Source organism: Macrobrachium nipponense, chromosome 1 (genome assembly GCF_015104395.2).
Source record: "Macrobrachium nipponense isolate FS-2020 chromosome 1, ASM1510439v2, whole genome shotgun sequence".
NCBI lineage: Eukaryota > Metazoa > Arthropoda > Malacostraca > Decapoda > Palaemonidae > Macrobrachium > Macrobrachium nipponense.
This window is the reverse complement of record NC_087200.1, coordinates 169,838,248-169,858,180: the sequence shown is the minus strand read 5'-3', so window position 1 is coordinate 169,858,180 and position 19,933 is coordinate 169,838,248. Positions and strand designations below refer to the sequence as shown.

The 19,933-nt window shown below is 38.9% G+C and overlaps 1 protein-coding gene across 5 annotated transcripts in view; it reads left to right on the top strand.

The window, feature by feature from the left end:
• Positions 1–19,933, top strand: part of LOC135219819 (uncharacterized protein DDB_G0271670-like) — a 217,081-nt gene that overhangs the window by 94,156 nt on the left and 102,992 nt on the right. For all 5 annotated transcript variants that reach the window (XM_064256910.1, XM_064256907.1, XM_064256909.1 and 2 more), the window contains one exon: positions 7,403–7,468. In XM_064256910.1, the coding sequence (XP_064112980.1) occupies positions 7,403–7,468 (66 nt within the window). The remainder of the gene's footprint in view (positions 1–7,402; positions 7,469–19,933) is intronic.

Genomic DNA, 19,933 nt, shown 5'->3' with positions numbered 1-19,933 from the left:
CACATTTTTTAAAGAAAATAGAATAGTCATTTTTTTTTTTAAGAAAATTGAGTAGTCATGGTTTTGAGGTCCTTGACTTTCATTGGCACACATACCTTCATTCACTAGTTCAGATACCTTCACTAAAGCAGGCATTCAGCTTGGTCGAGTTATTGGTGCATGTTCTAATTCCATTATGAATTTTGATGCCTGACAGTGCCAAGTATTTTGTATCCATATCCAATCCAGGATCCTCAGATGATAGGCCACTGAAGGTGGTGCTACTGGATGAGCTAATACAATACCATTTTAAAAACCATAGAACATTATTAGGAAAATATAAATGTTGTGTGGAAATTTTTAAAATATCCTATTTATATTTTTTAAATTAAACTTGATTGATGTGAGCCAATGGGTGGTGACATACACATTTAGCCCCCGTTGGGGGTAGTGCCGTCAGTGCACCTCATTCAGTTCAATGTAGGCATTACTTAAGGTTCTTTGCAGCATCCCTTCAGCCCCTAGCTGCAACTACTTTCATTCCTTTTACTGTACATCCGTTCATATTCTCTTTCTTCCATATTACTGTCCACCCTCTCCTAACAATTGTTTCAGGGTGCAACTGCGAGGTTTTCATCCTGTAACACCTTTCAAACCTTTTACTGTCAATTTCCGTTTCAGCGCTGAATGGCCTTAGTTGCCCCAGTGCTTTGCATAATGCCAAAAATCTATTTAAATAAAAAATCAGATCTTGCACATTTAAGAAAATCCTGCTACTATAAAGCATGAGACAGGGACAGTCCTGTAAAGTTCAGTACAACTTGAATCCTTACCCCCTTATTCAGTATGAAGCTATGATCAGTTAGAGGAGAGGGAGGGATAAATAGCATAAGGCACTGGCTATTGTTTAAGAAGTATGTTTTGAAAAAATGCTTCATGGGTAAACAAAAGATTGTTCAAGTTACCCAAATATTTACTTAGGAAATAATTGAAGTAAGAGCAACTCTGTTGTTGGGATAGGTAGGAAATTTAATTTAAGTATTAAATATATCTGATTGGCTGATATTAAGCAGGAAGGTTATCTACATAAGTTTATGTCATGTCGTTAACTCACTCTGGGTTACATTAATGCAAGCCTGAGGTCTTTACATATGGAAATACCTTCAGTGCAGCTGGAAACCAGCCATTCAATTCTTAACAAGGTTGTTAGGTGCTTAACTACTAGACAGTCAGGTGGAGTGTCCCACCCTCCCATCCAACAATACGTTCACTGACCTTCTGGCTGTCTCCCGAGCTGCATTTGTCCCATTCTGCTCTGCCTGCTAGCTGGTTTTCTTCATTCACCCAAGATTCTGGATTTTCCTCCAATCGTTGTTTGTGCGATTCTTTGTGATATTGCAACTTACTGTTGTTTTGCTAGATCTGTAATATAAAACCATGAGTCATCTCAACCTAAGGAAGGGAAGCATCATGTCATGCAGCAATGACCAGGCACAGGGAATGTTCCTTGCAATTGCTTTCTCTCCCCCCTGAAAATTGATCCTCAGTCCTTTTGCACTCATTGCTGCTGGCATGAATGCAACCAAGGTAGTCCATGTGATGAATGTTGTGATAGGCCTTCCGAGCAATGGGTACAGTCTGCTTGGAAAAGGAAATACAAGAGGAAGGGTTTCCACACATTGTCTGAGGGTTACCCGCCTCCAATGACACCAAATGTTGCAAATCCTTCTAGTTCCTTCCTTCCTCCAGTAGAACTACCTCGCTTTGCTGCTTCTCCTGAGGGAGAGGTTAGTCCCTCGTGATCTACTGCTCCATTAGTAGTGTCTGCTGGTGGGGAGGGGTCCCTCATGGGCAGCTTCACCTTCGATCCCTTCAGGGGAAAATGAAGAAGTTCTAGTCTCCGGCAAGGGACTACCTGTACCTTCCCATTCTTCTCTCAAAGGAAATGAGACGGGGCTGAGCCTGTTACTGGATGACAGGAGCCTCGTACTAATAGGAGAGTCTCCACACACACCCCCTCCCGAGAAGCTTCTGCCTCATATACATCGAGAGAGGGATGGGTTCACACCCGGGAGAGTTGTTAGTACTACTTTCATAGCTGGAGACAATCCAGCATCTCTTGCAAGCAAGATGCTTTCTCATCAGGCAGTGACAGAGATGTCTGGATATCTTTGCAAGTCTTCTCCAGTCAGAGCTACTATTCAGTAGGCAGTACCGGATTTTCTCATCTTCGTTTGCCGAGAGAAGCTTCTCTCAGTTTCAACTGTTAAGGGCAACAGTGCTGCCCTGGGCCTAGTCCTTTGCCTGAAAGTTGTCAATCTCTTTTCCTCATGGGAGATCTCAGTGATGATGAGAAGCTTTGAAAAGTCGTGCCCTACCAGGGAACTCAGCCCCCTTAGTGGGATGTGACTCTAGTCCTTTGGAGCCTAACTTGTGCACCCTACGAGCACTTGGTAGAGTTGTCAGACAGGGATTTGACCTTCAAGACTGTCTTCTTGCTTGCCTTGTTAATGGCAAAGAGAGCAAGTGAACTTCAAGGACTTTCTTTTGATGCTAATCATGTAAGGGGATAGGGATCTGTTACTCTCAAATTTGTCCCAGAATTCGTAGCAAAGACTCAGGATCTGTTGGTCCCTGACTCCAGATTCTAGCCCTTCTTGATCCCCTCCCTAGAGAACTTTGTTGGTAATGATCCAGATGAGATGCTGCTGTGTCCAGTTAGAGTGCTGTGGTACTACCTCAAGAGGACTCCACAGCTCAGGCCTGGGTGTCAACGACTCTTTGTCAGTGTTCTTGGGGAATTTGTATGATACAGTCTCTATTGAAGAATAACTTGAGCCCCTCTCTCAGAAGGCAGATTGGATAGCCACCAAACATAAAGGTGGGGGCTCTATTGATTTTGATAGGATAAATTGTAGAAGCCTCAACAGTCCTCCGGGAGGTTATTTCTAGAGGTGAACTATGTTCAAGGGCCCACAACAGTTCAAGCTCAAACGTCAGCTCAAGTGCCCGTAGTGTTTCAAGCTCCTTTTGGCCACGTTTCGTGTCTTTTTTTTGCCAACCACTCCTTCGTCACCGGCTTCTACTTTTGTCATGGATACGCCTTCGGCTGCTCTCTCTAACTTACCGAAAATGATTTCTGTCTTCTTCAGCTAAGAAAGGCTTCAAGGAAATTGACACATGGCTAACAGAAAAGAGGGAACAAGGTAGGATCTCTTTTAGTTGTCCTCCCTCTACTAGACTGGTCGAACAAAGATCTGTATGCCTTTCCCCCCATTCAACTTGATAAGACAAGTGATCAACAAGTTCATTTTGCGCAGCAATGTGTCTGTGATTTTGGTGGCTCCCTTCTGGCCATCGAAGGAATGGTTTTCCCGATCTCATAGATCTTCTACTGAACTTCCCAAGGCTGTTTCTTCAAAAGAGGCAGCTACTCAGACAACCACACTTCCAGAGATTCCGCCAAGGCCTGTCGTCTCTGGCCCTGACAGGCTTGAAATGACAGGCTTCAAACTGGCAGTAGACTTCTTAGAAAGAAGGGATTTTCTAAGGTGGCTTCAGAGGCAATCACTCAATGCAGAAGACAGTTTTCAAACATTGTGTTTCAAAACAAATGGAGGATCTTCAGAGATCTGTGTAGAAGTTCCAATATCTCTTCATCTCAAACCACTGTGACCCAAATAGCTGATTTTTTTTACTTCATTTGATATCAGCTAAGAACTTTCAATTTCTACCATTAAGGGCTATAGAGCATGTTGGCTTCAGTTTTTTGTCACAGGGGTTTGTATTTGTCCTCCAATTCAGACATCTCAGACTTTATAAAGTCTTTTGACACCTTCAAGTATAAAGATTCCCCAATTGTGCCTTGGAATCTGGATATTATTTTGAAGTGGTTATCATGACCTTGTTTTGAGCCTATGCATGCAATTAGTCTGAGGAGCTTTATTAGAAAAACCCTTTTTCTAGAATCTTTTGTGATGGCAAAAGGGATCAATGAAGTTCATGTTTTAGATAAAAAAAAAGTAGGCTTTTCTAAAGAGAATACAATTTGCTCCTTTTCCTTTGAGTTTTTGGCTAAGAACAAGTCCCTCTCTAATCCATGGCCTCGTTCTTTCTCAATAACAAGTTTGACGGAAGCCTTGGGAACGATGATGTGGAAAGGACTTTGTGTCATGTGAGGTCTTTAAAGTTTTACTTACACAGAACAAAAGATATTTGTGGCAATTCTGGTGGTCTATAGTACAGAGACGTCATCCGAGAAGCACACTTGTCAGTTTAGAAAGATGCATTTCTGCTGTGTAAGGTTGAAGCTTATGATATTAGGGCAGTAGCCACTTCGTTGGCCTTTAAGAGAAACTTATCCCTCTCAACGATTCTACATTCTACAATTTGGAAATGTAAATCAGTGTTTGCCTCATATTATCTTCGTGATGTTGAGGCCATGTATGAGGCTAGCATTACCCTGGCTCCGTTTCTCTTGCCTGGTGTGGTGTTGGGAAAGAAAGTGTAGGAGGCAACCCTTCTAAATTCTTATTTACCTTGGTATAAGGTGTGATTTTTTGGGGGGAAGCCAGTCCTTTGGTAGGGTGGTGGCAGTTTTTATATGTTTAGGATATAGGTAACAATATTTTCTGGTGAATTGTTGGTACTGAATCCTGGGTTTTTATTATCCTTTGTTAGCCATGGGAATTGACCTTTGCTTCAAAGGTCCCACTAAAGTAGTAAGCGCTATATGGCTTGACCGCCACACCTCTACATAAGTGGCAACCAGAGGCAGTATTTTCCTACATCAACTCTCTTATCAGGTAAGGAATCAACAAACATTTTATTTAATGTTGGCAAAGCTTTCTATTCTCAGTCTATTTATAATAAATTTATAATAAAATTTTGAGGTGGAAATATCCATACTTCCCACCTTCTCTCAATGTGGGAGTCAGCTATATAATTACTGGGTAACTTACATAATTAAAAATTATCTTTTTATTATAAAATAAAGTTTTAATTATACTTACCTAGTAATTATATAATTAAAGCCCACCCTCCATCCCCTAGCATGAATTTATTTTCACAGGCATAAAACAAACTAAGCTGTTTGCCAAGTTGTTCCTCTCTTTCCCGGAAAGTGGGGTGGGGCATTGTTACCTAGCCAAAACAAAAATAAAAATGAGTGCCACCCGTGAATTTTGGAATTTTAACTCGTCGGCAAGTGAAATTGTTAGCGATATAATTACTGGGTAAGTATAATTAAAACATTTATCATAAAAGTTAATTTTTTTTAGGTTTTTTGGTGTAGGTGTTTATTGTTTTATAACCTGGTCTTGATTAGTCAGTTACATGCCCAGGGCAGGGGCCACTTGTTACCTGTTAGCTTAGTAGTCATTGGGTTCATCCCTTGCTGCAAAGCTCCACTGTTGTAAAAGTGAGTCTGGCCAACTAGCCATACACTACGGAGATAAGATGAGTACTGACCAAAGGCAGAACCTTCCTGCAGCAGTTCTCTTATCAGGTGAGGGACAACAAGCATTGATTCAATGCTCTTAATTTTTATTCTGTTCATTATCATAAACAATGTTTAAGGTAGAATTAACCATATCCCACATCCGGGTCAATTTGGGATTCAGCAATGTAATTACTTGCTAAGTTATGATAAAATAATATTTTATATATTACTTATCAAGTGATTACGAATCAGAGCCCTCTCTCCTCCCCACATTGGAAAAGGGCTGAAACAATTGACTACATACTTGTTGGAGGTTTTCCTCTCTTACATCTTAAGTGGGTGGGGCAGTTACCTACACCGACACTTGCATTACCGCGATTTTCACATTTTTTGAGTTGCCGATGAATGAAACTGTGAGGAATGTAATTACTTGGTAAGTGCACATATATGCATATATAAAACATTATTTCATCATAAAAGTGTCATATTTTGGAAGTGGAATGTCAGAAACTAGACAGATGCATTGGCTCTGTCACTGAGATATAGATTTACACAATTCTATTAGATTTCAACTGGCAACATCTCACGTGCTGTGAACTGTACAAGATTGTTTCCGTGCAGTAAATTCATCCATGTTTAGTCCGTTACTTGCCAGTTTTGGTGATAGAGCTAAATTTTTGTATTTACTTTCCTGTAGAAACTCTCTGATGTTCTCTCTTGAGAGTGAGAGCTAGCCATAGCTTGAGTACCATCTCTAGTCTGGTGGTGGTGGTGTTTTTTTTTTTTTTTTTTTTTTTTTTTAGGCATAACCATATTTAGTCTGTTAATCACCACCGATGGTTGAGTGTGAGTACTGAGTGGAGACCAACAGAGAACTTTTGAAAGGAAGTGAACCAGAGCTAAGCTCCATGATTAGTCCATTGTGGTTGGTTAGGTAGGACATGGTTGAGAACCATGCTGGTGTACCATGTTACACCAAAGGGTCACCAGTGTCAGGTTTTGATCTGCTTTTGGTATGATATGTGAAAAGAATTTTAGTTGCATTAGTAGGCCTGGTGGTGACAAGGCTGATGCACAAGCACATGACTGAGATTGCTCCATGACTGACTGGTGAACTTGCTAGCTAAACCTGGCAGTGAAACTCAGATCTTACAGTGGTAGCTTAGGGCCTTCTCCAAGTTCAGCGTCACCTTCCTAAACATTACAATACAGGTGTCGGCCACTATGTAAGTAGGTAATGACAGTAATGGACACAAGACCAGTCAAGGAATGCTTATAATTGCCCCACTATTATCATGCTCATTTTCATATCTAATGAAAATAGAATAGTATAGAAATACTATTCTATTTTCATTATTAAATAATGCTGTAAGTAGATTTTGTAATATCGCACCATGATAGCTATGTAGTTTATTTTGTTCCCAGCTCAGCAAAGTGCTTCTATTTTTCAAAATTTTATATATATGTGATGAGAAAAAATGGGTTGATGAATTTATGACTATGTGGGATTCCAAATTTATCAAAAGAAACTGGAGCCTACTGCATTGTTTTTCAAGTTGTAGAAAATTATGCATTTTTACCATTTTCCCTTTCAGCTAAATGCTGTTTTGGAACATAATACTGCTATTCTGGCAACTATTCATATCCTTTATTCTAATACAGTAATTTCACAGAAGTGTTGGAGACATGGCATTTTTAATGAGGTAGATAACTGGGAAATGTTTAGGTTTTGCTTGCATTTTGAATTTGTAGCTCTAGGTGCCTATAGGAAAATTAGAAAGGAAATTACTTGGTAGTCAAGTGTTATATAAGGAAAAAATGTATGGTGGAAAAATTTTATAAAATGAAAAAGATAATGAAAGATGAATCTTATGTGAAATGTTTTGCTCTCCAGTTTTATGGATGAAATGCATATAACTTTAAATTCCTGCAAATCCTTGAAAGCAATCCTGAGTTTTATTGTTTTTTGCATGTTATTTGCAGCCGGTAATGGAACAGCTGTCAGTCCCACTCCTACTCCAATCGCTACACCGACAAAAACAGCTACAGGTACTTATCTATTTATATATTTTTTATTTTTCTTAGTTTAGAAAAGACCAGTGGAATTGCATCAATCTCTTGCACGTATTATTATTATTATTATTATTATTATTATTTATTATTATTATTATTATTATTTATTATTAATTATTATTATTATTATTATTATTAATTATTCTTATTATTATTATTATTTCTTATTATTTATTATTATTAATTATTATTATGTATTATTATTATTATTATTATTATTATTATTATTATTATTATTATTATTATTATTATTATTTGATGAGACCAAATAATAAATATTACAGTATTACCTCAAGGCTCAATCTTATGCAATTCAAGTTGCACGAATTCACAGTAGGGCGAACTTTTCATTGGAACCTAACTAATTATCATATGAGAGTATTTCACAGACGTGAATGCAAACGCAACATTTTCGAATGCTGAACAAATCCTGCAAAGGTGTTTGTTCAATTTTTTTATGTAATTTGTAAGCTTTCAAGCTTTCATGTGTAAATTAAATAGCATTAAATATAAATATGATAATTCTCTCTTTCTCTTTTACTAATATTAGAGAATTTTTATAGTACATGTAGTATGTACTATGTTTTTTAATATTTTCAAGTGATGATAATAATAATAATAATAATAATAATAATAATAATAATAATAATAATAATAATAATAATAATATGCTGGAAGTAAACCCTCTTTTAAACATGTTTTAAAGTAATTGCTGCCTCAGCTGCATTAATTTTATACTGGTTCTTCTCTATTTTTCTAATTATTGCTTTCTCATTGTTGCTTAAACTGGTGAGCAACGCACCGAAGGTTGACATTTCTCAATTAGGTAGAACGATTGGATTTTATTGGTAAAAGCTGGCTTGAGCCCGCAGCCAGGCAGCCAATGAAAAAGAAGCTCCCCACCCATGAGCCAATGAAAAGGCAGCGGCACGACGCCCCCCGCTGCGCCACCGCAATATAAGCAGCTGGACTCACCTTCTCACTTCAGTCCTTCACCCGCCTCCGCCCAAGAGGATGTCTGAGGTTTATTCAGACAAAACGTCCGGAAAGAATAGAAAGAATAGAAAAGAAATAGAATTTAACATCAATTCTATCTGTAATAAACTCTACGGGATATACCCGAGAATTTGACTACCCCAACCGAAATTTTTACCAATAAAATCCAATCGTTCTACCTAATTGAGATATGTCAACCTTCGGTGTGTTGCTCACCAGTTTAAGCAACAATGAGAAAGCAATAATTAGAAAAATAGAGAAGAACCTGTATAAAATTAATGCAGCTAAGGCAGCAGTTACTTTTAATAAAATAATAATAATAATAGAAATATAACTTTAATTACAAAATTTGTTATAGTATTTTAAAGAAATAACCTTTCCATTTCACTTTTGAGTAAGAACCACTCTTCTCTATATCTCTTACTGAGATGAGAGAATTTTTGTGGGACATCTACCATATCTACTACATGTTTATTAATGTCAAATGTTTTAAACAAATTCTGGATTTTATTAAGAAATTATTAGAATACCCAGAAAAGAAAATACAAAATGAGACAAGTGAAGAAGAGTAAATAACATCTCATTTACACATTAAGGCAAATGATAGAATTATAAGACTCTTTGAGAACAATTATGACAATGTGAGTTGTATTAACTTCCTTTTATCAGTTCATTTTCTTAGGGTTTGCTCCTTTATGGTGGGTGGGATGTTATATTTATCATCATCATTTGGTCTTGCATCCTATTCTTTGGTAGATTACTTTAGAAGAAAATGTTCTTTGTTCCTATGGGATACAAAGTACTCACCTCATATATGGAGTATCCTTCGGCTCATGCACGAGGGTACTCGGGTGAAGATCGGGGAAAAATGTATTCCCAGACTCACCAGCTGATGCTACCCATTTTTCTTCTGGCCACAGTAAGAGTTAACTTGTAGTGCTCTTGTTGCTCCTGTGCTGACTTAGTACCTGTTGCATTTTGTATCTTTTCATATATGTTTTAGGTGCCCTTCGTACTTTTCAGTGCTGATTTATGTTAACCCTGTGGTTAATTTATGTCTCTCATTACAGTAGATGTTCACTCAGTCTATATGTTCTGAATGTACTGATGATTCCCCTTTTCTTTAATGTGTTGCTTGGTCTTCATCTCTGTGGGAGCATTGTTGGGATAGGAGGAGGAAGACAACGAAGTCTGTCCCTCCATTGGCACAGAGGAAGGTGCAGTAAGTCAAACCGTGCGAAGACCTCACTCCTTCATCCTCAATGAGGGTCTTAGACACTGCCCAGTCCTTTTACTCTTCCTACCAAGCTCAACCCAAGCAAGGAGGTAGGGCAAGGAGAAAGGAGGCTCCTGATAAGATTGGCTCTCCCTTCCCTCCACTGCCATGGGGTGGGGGGGGGGGGGCGGCTGCCTCTCATCTCAATGGACAGTGTGGGAATATATGGTCTAGACTTCCCTTCGGGACTTTCTGTAGGCAGAATTTGAGACTATGCTGCACCAGGGAGTGATTGTGATTGTTCAGGACTGGTTGCTAAGTTTCTACGTTGCATCGTTCTTTTAGAGAAAACATCTGGAGGCTGAAGACCAATCTCAGACTTATTGGCACCAAACAGCTATGTCAGACAGACCACTATGGAGATGATGTATTCTTGATCAACCTGCCAAATTGGGATTGGAAGAAGTTCCTATAATTTGTTTGCCAGGGGAAGGTCTTCCATTTCAAGACTCTCTGCCATGGGCTAGCAAGAGGACAACCCCCGCCCCCATTTGTTCACCAGGGTCTTTATCATGGTCTCAGCTTAGGTTCACTCGGAAGGAATCTGCCAGCTACATTACTTGGATGACTGGCTCATCCTTGCTTCCTTGGAATGGAAACTATTTTGGGACAAGCGATGATTTAACTCTCTGCCAGAGGCTGGGTGTATTGGTGGAAGTCCGACCTGATTCCAAAGCAGCAGATCAGGTAATTTGAGATGAGACTAGACACCTTAGCAATGCAAACCTAAGCAACTTGCCAAATAGACAACCCCAAGGAAGTCATGATGCAATGCCTGGAGGACAAGGAACAACTAGCTTGACTACAGCAAGTGATCGTGGGTCATCTCAGGTCCCAGGAGAAACTCGTACCAAACAAGAGAAGCTACCTTTGATTCTTGCAATGGCAGTTGAAATACCATTGGTCCTTCCCAGACAGATCACCACACCACCTAGTTCCCTGTCTAAGAGGGGAGTGTGCTTCTGGGATGTTTACTTTAGCCCTGCATAAATTGCACATCAATGAACTGGAAATGATTGCAGGTTGGCTGGCACTGCAGATTTTCCAGTATTATCTGTAAGGGAACTTGTTGGTAGTCATTAGTGATTATACCACAGTGATAGCCTACATCTGTATGGGGGGGGGGGACTGTTTATCTCTTGCTGTTCTAACTAGCCATCCAGATTCACAACTGGACATTGATATACATGATTGAGTTGAAGGCCAGGTACATTCCTGGCAAAAGAACATTTTAGTCGCCAGCTGAGCTGCTAGAGCCAAGCAATCAGGACAGAGTGGTCCCTACTATTGGCAGTAGTAGAAACACTAATGTATGGACCCACCACTGATTGATTTGTTTGCCACAAAGCTAAACTGAAAGCTCACTGTTTCCTACTCCCAGTGCTGTGGGACAACATGGACACATATGTCTCCCTCATTCAGTCATTTCTACCAGGGGATAAACAGGGTAGTATTTATCACTTCAGGCCATCATATGGCACAGGTGGCTGCTCGCGGTTTTCATGCTGAGTGGTATGAGAACTTTGTCTCTCCTAGTAGACATCCTGTAAGTCTTCCTCTTTTGGCTCACAATTCTGAGTCTTCCCCTCTTGGTTCACTATTCCCTCGCAACCACATATCTGGTGGTTCCATTGAGCAATGCAATCACTGCAACTTCTCAGGTGAAGGTTATCCAGCAAATCCTGTAAGAGAGGGGCTCTTCATGCAGAACAGCAAAGGAAATGTCTGTTTCCCTCCACCTCTTGTCAGCAAATGTATACCAAGGAAAGTGGACCATTTTCTGTGATGGGTGTTATAGAAGTGGTTACTTTCCAGTCAGTACTTCTCTTCACTGGGTAGTGGACTTTCTGGTCTTCTTTCATCAATACAAGGGCCTTTCAGTGTCTGCCATTAAGGGTTACCAGTCAGCTGTCTCACAAGTCACCTATAAGGTGTATGCTTATGAGGAGTTCAAAAAATAATTTCCTTCTCAGGAGGTAATACCCCCCAGAGCAGAAGCTGACCTTGATCCTCTGAAGTCTAGAGTCACTCTTTAAGAACCTGTCTCAATCGTGAGACAGGACTTTTACCTTCCTATAATTAATTTGATTAATTCACAGCACCCATGCATTGGCTGATTGGCTAGTGATCAGCCAATCATAGGGATGGAAACTAACCAGTCGCTCCCAAACCTTCACCCAGTAAATATCCCTGCTCCAACCTCCAGGGCTGCGAGATTAATACAAAAAGGAAATCCACGCACAGTCTCAGACAGTTACGAGTTATGCAATACTTTATGAGTGTAGTGGTTGGAACTGTCAACTGACTGTGAAATCATGAGCTCTATCATATATAGACTTTAATTAGTATAACTTAAGATTTTAGCAAAAATCATAGGTTTAGTCTATACATCATTGAGCTCGTGATTTTGTCAGTTGACAATGCCCCGAATGAATGAATATGTATATAACAATAAAAATGTCATTATATTGTAATTTCCAATGTTTGCTCTCTTTAAAAGTAAGAGATATAATACAATGATAATTAAATCATGTAAAATTACCAGGAGACATTGTAAGTTTACCTTACTCCAAAAAGTAACAGTTATAACACTGATGCTTACTATTATATTTGCAGCTTCAAACTATATTGTATGAAAGTGATTGTAGTTGTGTAATTGTAATGATATAATACATTGATACCTGATTATTTTTTATAAGTTCATGTGTGAGCATATAACCAACTATTTGTTAGCCCAAGATATACTAGGTCTAGTCATCACAGGTATGACACTAATACTGGATTAAACATCATAATTTCATTGTTATATTTCATTAGGAAGATGTAATTAAGATGCTTTATATAAATATATATTTATAATATATATATATATAATATACTATATATATATATATATATATATATATATATATATATATATATATATATATATATATATATATATATATATATATATATCAGGGGGGCCAAAAGTAGCCTCACAGTTACTTCATGAACTGTTTCTCATTCAAAGTACTCCTCAATAGAAAATTAATACTGTGCCATTAATACATGCTACGTATTTTTATCCTTTTCATGTCACTCATTCTTAAATATGCCACTTATTCATGTCTGAAAAATTTTATGCGTTTAATAAAAATAAATGTACTGCGCATTACCTGTTTTAACTGTGAGGCTACTTTTGGCCCACCCTGTATATATATATGTTATATATATAGATATATATTCATTAAGGCAGTCCCCCCGGTTGTACGACGGGGGTTCCGTTCTTGAGACGCGTCGTAAGCCGAAAATCGTCGTAAGCCGGAACGACGCTTGGAAATATGTCTTAAACTAATAAAAAGTTATAAAAACCTTACTTGTAATCCTTTGGTTACACTACATGTTGTTTCCTGTAGTTTTATGTACAACCTGGAGTTATTTTCATAAAAGAATGCTGGTTCTTGAAGGTAAAAACTATTGTAATCCTCTGGTGACACTACATTCTTGAAGTTTTATGTACAACCTGGAGTGATTTTGCAAAATCTTGAGGGCTACAAGAACAGCTGATTACTATTTACGTATCATATAGACTAATTAAAGTAAATGTATCTTTAAATAGGCTTATATATTAGTATCAACAAAACATTTCCTGCCATGAGTCAGAGGCCGTTTAATGAAACGAACACTTCTCTGTCCTATCTGTTCAGAAAATAAACGTTACGTCAATCCCCGAGACCATTGTTGCCAAAGCGTCTCTCTCTCTCTCTCTCTCTCTCTCTCTCTCTGATCAAATTACATTGGAAACTTGACATACGATTGCCCTAATATACGAATGTTTTGAGATATAACAGAAAATTTGCGAAAATACAAGCTTTGATATACAACGAAATATTTGAGATACGATTTTGCGATGAGTGTTAGTTGTATAGGCGACCGATAAATGGCGTTCAGTCTGTTTGTTTGTTGGTGCTGCATGTTAACACGTCGTTGTTTAGTTCGTTGTATTTGCGCCTATTTTTCGTGTTATTTTGTCTATTTTATTATTAACCATGGGTCTCAAAGCTAAAGACAAAGCAGGTGATAAGAAAAAACCCAAGAAAATGATTTCGATGGAAGCAAAACATGAAATTATAGCAAAGCATGAACGTGGCGTTCGTATCGTCGATTTGGCAAACGAGTATGGTCGAAATCCTTCTACAATATCCACGATCATCAAGCAGAAGGAAGCTATAAAAACCCCCGAGACCATTGTTGCCAAAGCGTCTCTTCTCTCTCTCTCTCTCTCTCTCTCTCTCTCTCTCTCTCTCTCTCTCTCTCTCTCTCTGATATTGTGCAGGCAATTAATGAAATTAAAAATGGAGCTGCTGCAGGGCCGGATGGAGTCCCTGCTATTTTGTTAAAGAAAGTAGTTCATTCTATCGCAAAGCCACTTGCAATATTATTAAGACAAAGTGTAGATACAGGCAAGATTTATGACGAGCACAAATTAGCATATATCACCCCTACTTTCAAAAGTGGATCAAGACTAGAGGCAAGTAATTATAGGCCTGTGAGTCTAACATCACATATTATGAAAGTGTATGAAAGGGTAATGAAGAAAAATATTATGAAACATTTAATAAAAAATAATTTGTTTAATATAGGACAACACGGTTTCGTACCCGGAAAAAGTACACAAACCCAACTGTTAGTCCACCGTGAGAACATATTCAAAAATATGAAAAGCGGAAATGAAACATATGTGGTTTATCTAGACTTTTCAAAAGCTTTTGACAAAGTAGACCATAATATATTAGCAAAGAAAATTAGAAAACACAATATCGTAGATAAAGTAGGAAGATGGTTAAAAGAATTTTTACACAACAGAAAACAGATAGTTATTGCAAACGATGAGAAATCGGATGAAACCAAGGTAATATCCGGTGTGCCACAAGGTACGGTGCTAGCTGCAATATTGTTTGTTATTATGATTGAAGACATAGACAGTAATGTTAAGGATTCGGTAGTGAGTAGTTTCGCTGATGACACAAGAATAAGTAGAGAAATTACTTGTGATGAAGATAGGAACGCTCTACAAAGAGACCTTAACAAAGTATATGATTGGGCAGAGGTAAATAGGATGGTATTTAACTCTGATAAATTTGAATCAATAAATTATGGAGACAGAGAAGGAAAGCTATATGCATATAGGGGACCTAATAATGAGACAATCACAAATAAGGAAGCAGTTAAAGACCTTGGTGTGATGATGAATAGGAACATGTTATGCAATGATCAAATAGCCATTCTGTTGGCAAAATGTAAAGCAAAAATGGGAATGTTATTACGGCACTTCAAAACAAGAAAAGCTGAACACATGATTATGCTTTATAAAACATATGTTCGTAGTCCACTTTGAATATTGCAATATGATATGGTACCCACACTATCAAAAGGATATTGCACAAATAGAGAGTGTACAAAGGTCCTTTACAGCTAGAATAGAAGAAGTTAAGGACCTAGACTACTGGGAAAGACTACAATCCTTAAAATTATATAGTCTAGAAAGGAGAAGAGAACGCTACATGATAATTCAGGCATGGAAACAGATAGAAGGAATAACAGAAAATATCATGGAACTAAAAATATCAGAAAGAGCAAGCAGAGGTAGATTAATAGTGCCCAAAACTATACCAGGAAAAATAAGGAAAGCACACAGAACATTAATCCACTACGCACCAGCATCGATAATGCAACGTCTATTCAATGCGTTGCCAGCTCATCTGAGGAATATATCAGGAGTGAGCGTAGATGTGTTTAAGAATAGGCTCGACAAATATCTAAACTGCATCCCAGACCATCCAAGATTGGAAGATGCAAAATATACCGGAAGATGTACTAGCAACTCTCTGGTAGACATTAGAGGCGCCTCACACTGAGGGACCTGGGGCAACCCGAACGAACTGTAAGAGATGTAAGAGTAAGAGAACTCTCTCTCTCTCTCTCTCTCTCTCTCTCTCTCTCTCTCTCTCTCTCTCTCTCTCTCCTCTCTCTCTCTCATCTCTCTCTCTCTCTCTCCTGATCATGTCAAATTACGTACTGGATAATGTCTCTCTTTGGATACTTCGATTTTGCCAAATATTGAGGGCTGCAAGAACAGTTGATTACTATTTACGTATCATATAGACTAATTAAAGTAAACGTATCTTTAAATAGGCTTATATTATTAGTATCAACAAAACATTTACTGGCATGAGTCAGAGGCCGGTTTAAACCGAAACGAAACACTTCTCTGTCCTTAACCTCGGATCGTCGGAAGACCGCCTCTCTCTCTCTCTCTCTCCTCAATCTCCTCTCATGCTCGTCCTCTCTCTATCCTCTCTCCACTCTCGCTCTCTCTCTTTCTCTCTCTCTCTCTCTCTCTCTCTCTCTCTCTCTCTCTGATCAAATTACTGGATAATGTCTCTCTTTGGATACTTGGAATTTGCGTTGTAATCTAACCAGAAACTTCGTTTTGTTATTATTACTGGAAACAAGCAATGATTTTTTCATTATTTGCGCTTTTGGACTGTTATATGTAAACTAGTATGTATTCATTCGCTCGGAAACTAGTTCCGCATATGAGGCGTCACTAAAAAACATAGAAAAATACAACATAAAAAGTGTCGAAAATCATCATAATCTCAAAATTTTTGTTGTAATCTAACCAGAAACTTATTTTTATTAATATACTGTGCTAAACTATAAAGGATTTTTATCATAGTATGCGTTTTTTAAAAGCGCCGTTAACTCGGAGCGTCGGAAGCGTCGGAAGCGTCAGCGTCGTAACCTCGGAACAAGCGTCGTAACCCAGGACGGATTTTTCCATTGAATATTTAAGAAAAAGCGTCGTAACCTCGGAACGTCGTAAGCCGGAACCGTCGTAACCCGGGGACCGCCTGTATATATATATATATATATATATGTATATATATTATATATATATATATATATATATATATATATATATATTATATATGGGGGGGAAACAAGTCCTTATGGGTGCCGGTCCCAAGCCCGGATAAATAGGGAGGGTTGGTGTCAGGAAGGGCATCCGGCTGTAAAAATCTGTGCCAAAGCCAAAAAAAACAAAATGGAACGAGCCAAAATATGGAAAGAGGTAATGCTAGGGCGTACTCCGTAAACGACGCACAGAGACATCGCCCTAACTCTGTGGTAAGGCGAGGGCTACTGCATCAGGAGCAGGTGCAGCTAAAGAAGCGAGCTCACATTGGGTTTAGAGTATGTCAGCTAAATGTTGGGTCCATGACTGGGAGAGGTAGAGAATTGGCTGACTTGATGAGAGAAAAGAAAGTAGATGTTATGTGAGTGCAAGAAACGCGGTGGAAAGGAAATAAAGCTAAAGAGTTGGGAGATGGATATAAGCTATATTATGGTGGAGCAAATAAACAAGGTAGAAATGGAGTTGGCATAGTACTGTCTAGTGAACAAAAGAACTCTGTAATAGAAGTGCATAGAAAGAATGACCGTATCATCAGATTGAAGATATGTTATGGAGGAGAGATTCTGAATATTATAAGCGCATATGCACCTCAAGTTGGTTGCACAGAAGAAGAGAAGGGAAATTTCTGGAGAGTCATGGATGGAATAATGCAAGAACTGGAAGAGCATGAGAGGGTGATAGTTGGGGCAGATTTGAATGGCCATGTCGGAAGTGAAAGTGAGGCGATTGGGCGGGTGCATTGGGGCCATGGAATTGGGGAGAGAAACCCAGAAGGAGAGAGTGTAGTGGACTTTGCTGTGTCATTCGACATGGCATTAGTAAACACATTCTTTAAGAAGAAAAGGGAACACCTAATAACATATAGGAGTGGGGGAAGATTCTCCCAGATAGACTACTTCTTGTATAAAAGGATAAATCTGGTGGAGGTCAAGAACTGCAAAGTTATTCCAGGCGACCATGTAGCCCCCCAACACAGACTGCTATGTATGGACTTGAAGTTGAAAAGGGAAAGAAAATCCAAAGCTAAAGGGATAAGGAAAATTAAATGGTACAAATTAGAGAAGGAAGGGGATAAGAAGAGAGAGTTTAAGAGGAGAGTTTTGGAGGATATTGATATAGGGATTGAAGATGTTCAAGAATGGTGGGCACGAAATGCAGCAGTAATAAGAAGGCATGGAAAGGAGCTGCTAGGAGAGACATCTGGTATCATATGGGAAGAAAAGGAGAGTTGGTGGTGGGATGAAGACATTGAGAAAGTAGTAAAAGATAAGAAGGAGGCAAAGAAAAGATGGGAAGAGTCACAGTCAGTGGAAGACAGAGATAGGTACAGAGAGAAAAACAAGGTGGTGAAAAAGGTGGTAGCCCAAGCTAAAGCAAAGTCGTATGATGATGTGTATAATGAGCTGAGGACAAAGGAAGGATTAAAGAAGATGATCAAGCTATCAAAGGCTAGAAATAAGAGCACCAAAGATATAACACATATCAAACAAATAAAGGATCAAGATGGTGTAGTACTTGAGGAAAGGAGGAGACATTGTGAAGAGATGGAAAGAATATTTCGAACAGTTGTTAAATGAAGAAAATAATAGACTAATAAGAGAGGATGGGCAAGTGAACATTGGCATGGTAATGAGGTTTTCTAGGCAAGAGGTACTAAATGCACTGAAGAAGATGAAGAATGGGAAGGCAACCGGACCAGACATGATTCCGGTGGAAGCATGGAAAGCATTAGGAGATGGAGTGGATATACTGTACGATCTTATGATAAAGATCCTTGAACAAGAAAAGATACCAAATGAGTGGCGTGGGAGTATATTGATCCCAATTTTTAAAGGGAAAGGCGATGTCCAAGGGTGTGGTAATTATAGGGGCATTAAATTGATGTCCCACACTTTGAAGATACTGGAAAGGTTGATAGATCCTAGACTGAGAGAAGAAGTACAAATAGGTAAAGAGCAGATGGGATTTATGAAGGGAAGGGGAACAACAGATGGTATATTTTGTCTGAAGCAAATAATGGAGAAATTCGGGGAAAGACAAAGGGACCTACATATGGTATTCATTGACCTTGAAAAGGCTTATGACCGAGTCCCGAGACAAGAGGTATGGAGGAGTCTGAAGGAGAAGATGGTGCCAGAGAAGTATGTGCGATTGATACAAGAGATGTACCGGAATGTATTTACCAGAGTGAGGAGCAGTGTTGGGGAGACAGAAGGTTTTGAGGTGAGAGTAGGATTACACCAGGGGTTGGCTCTGAGCCCATTTATCTTTAACATAGTGATGGATGTTATAATAGAGGAAGTAAGGGAGACGGTACCATGGAACATATTGTATGCGGATGATATTGTTCTGTGTGCAGAGAGCAGGGAAGATCTGGAAGTGAAATTGGAAAGATGGAGACAAGTACTGGAGGACAGAGGAATGAGAATAAGACAGAATATATGTGTACCACCACTGAGGGGGATGATAGAGAAAGTATTCAGCTTGGTGGAGAGCAAATAAGGAGAGTTCATAAGTTTAAGTATTTGGGAGCTTTTGTTAATGCTGGAGGAAGTATGGAAGAAGAAGTAAAACATCGGGTACAGGCAGGCTGGAACAACTGGAGAGCGGCCTCTGGAGTTCTTTGTGACAAAAGAGTGCCGCTTAGGTTAAAAGGAAAATTTCACAAGACGGTGGTAAGAACAGCAATGCTTTATGGTATGGAAACAGCAAGCATGAGAAAAACAGAGCAGTGAAGATGGATGTGGCAGAAATGAGAATGCTTAGGTGGATGTCTGGGGTGACAAGAGAGGATAGGATCAGAAATGACTACATAAGGGGGTCGACTAAGGTGGTGGAAGCATCAAAGGAAGTACAGGAGGGGAGGCTGAGATGGTATGGACACCTGTTGAGGAGAGATGAGGACCACGCTGGGAGACATACTATGGGGGTGGAGGTGCAAGGAAGAAGGAGAAGAGGGAGACCAAGAAAGAGATGGAAGGACTGTGTGAGAGGAGACTTACATGAGAAGGGAATTGATGAGGCAGAAGCGCAGGATAGAAATAGATAGAAACGGCATATCCTAAACGGCGACCCCATATAAAAATGGGAACAAGCTGGGAAGAAGAGGGAAGAAGTAGAATATATATATATATATATATATATATATATAAATATATATTATATATATATATATATATATGATATATATATCATATATATATTA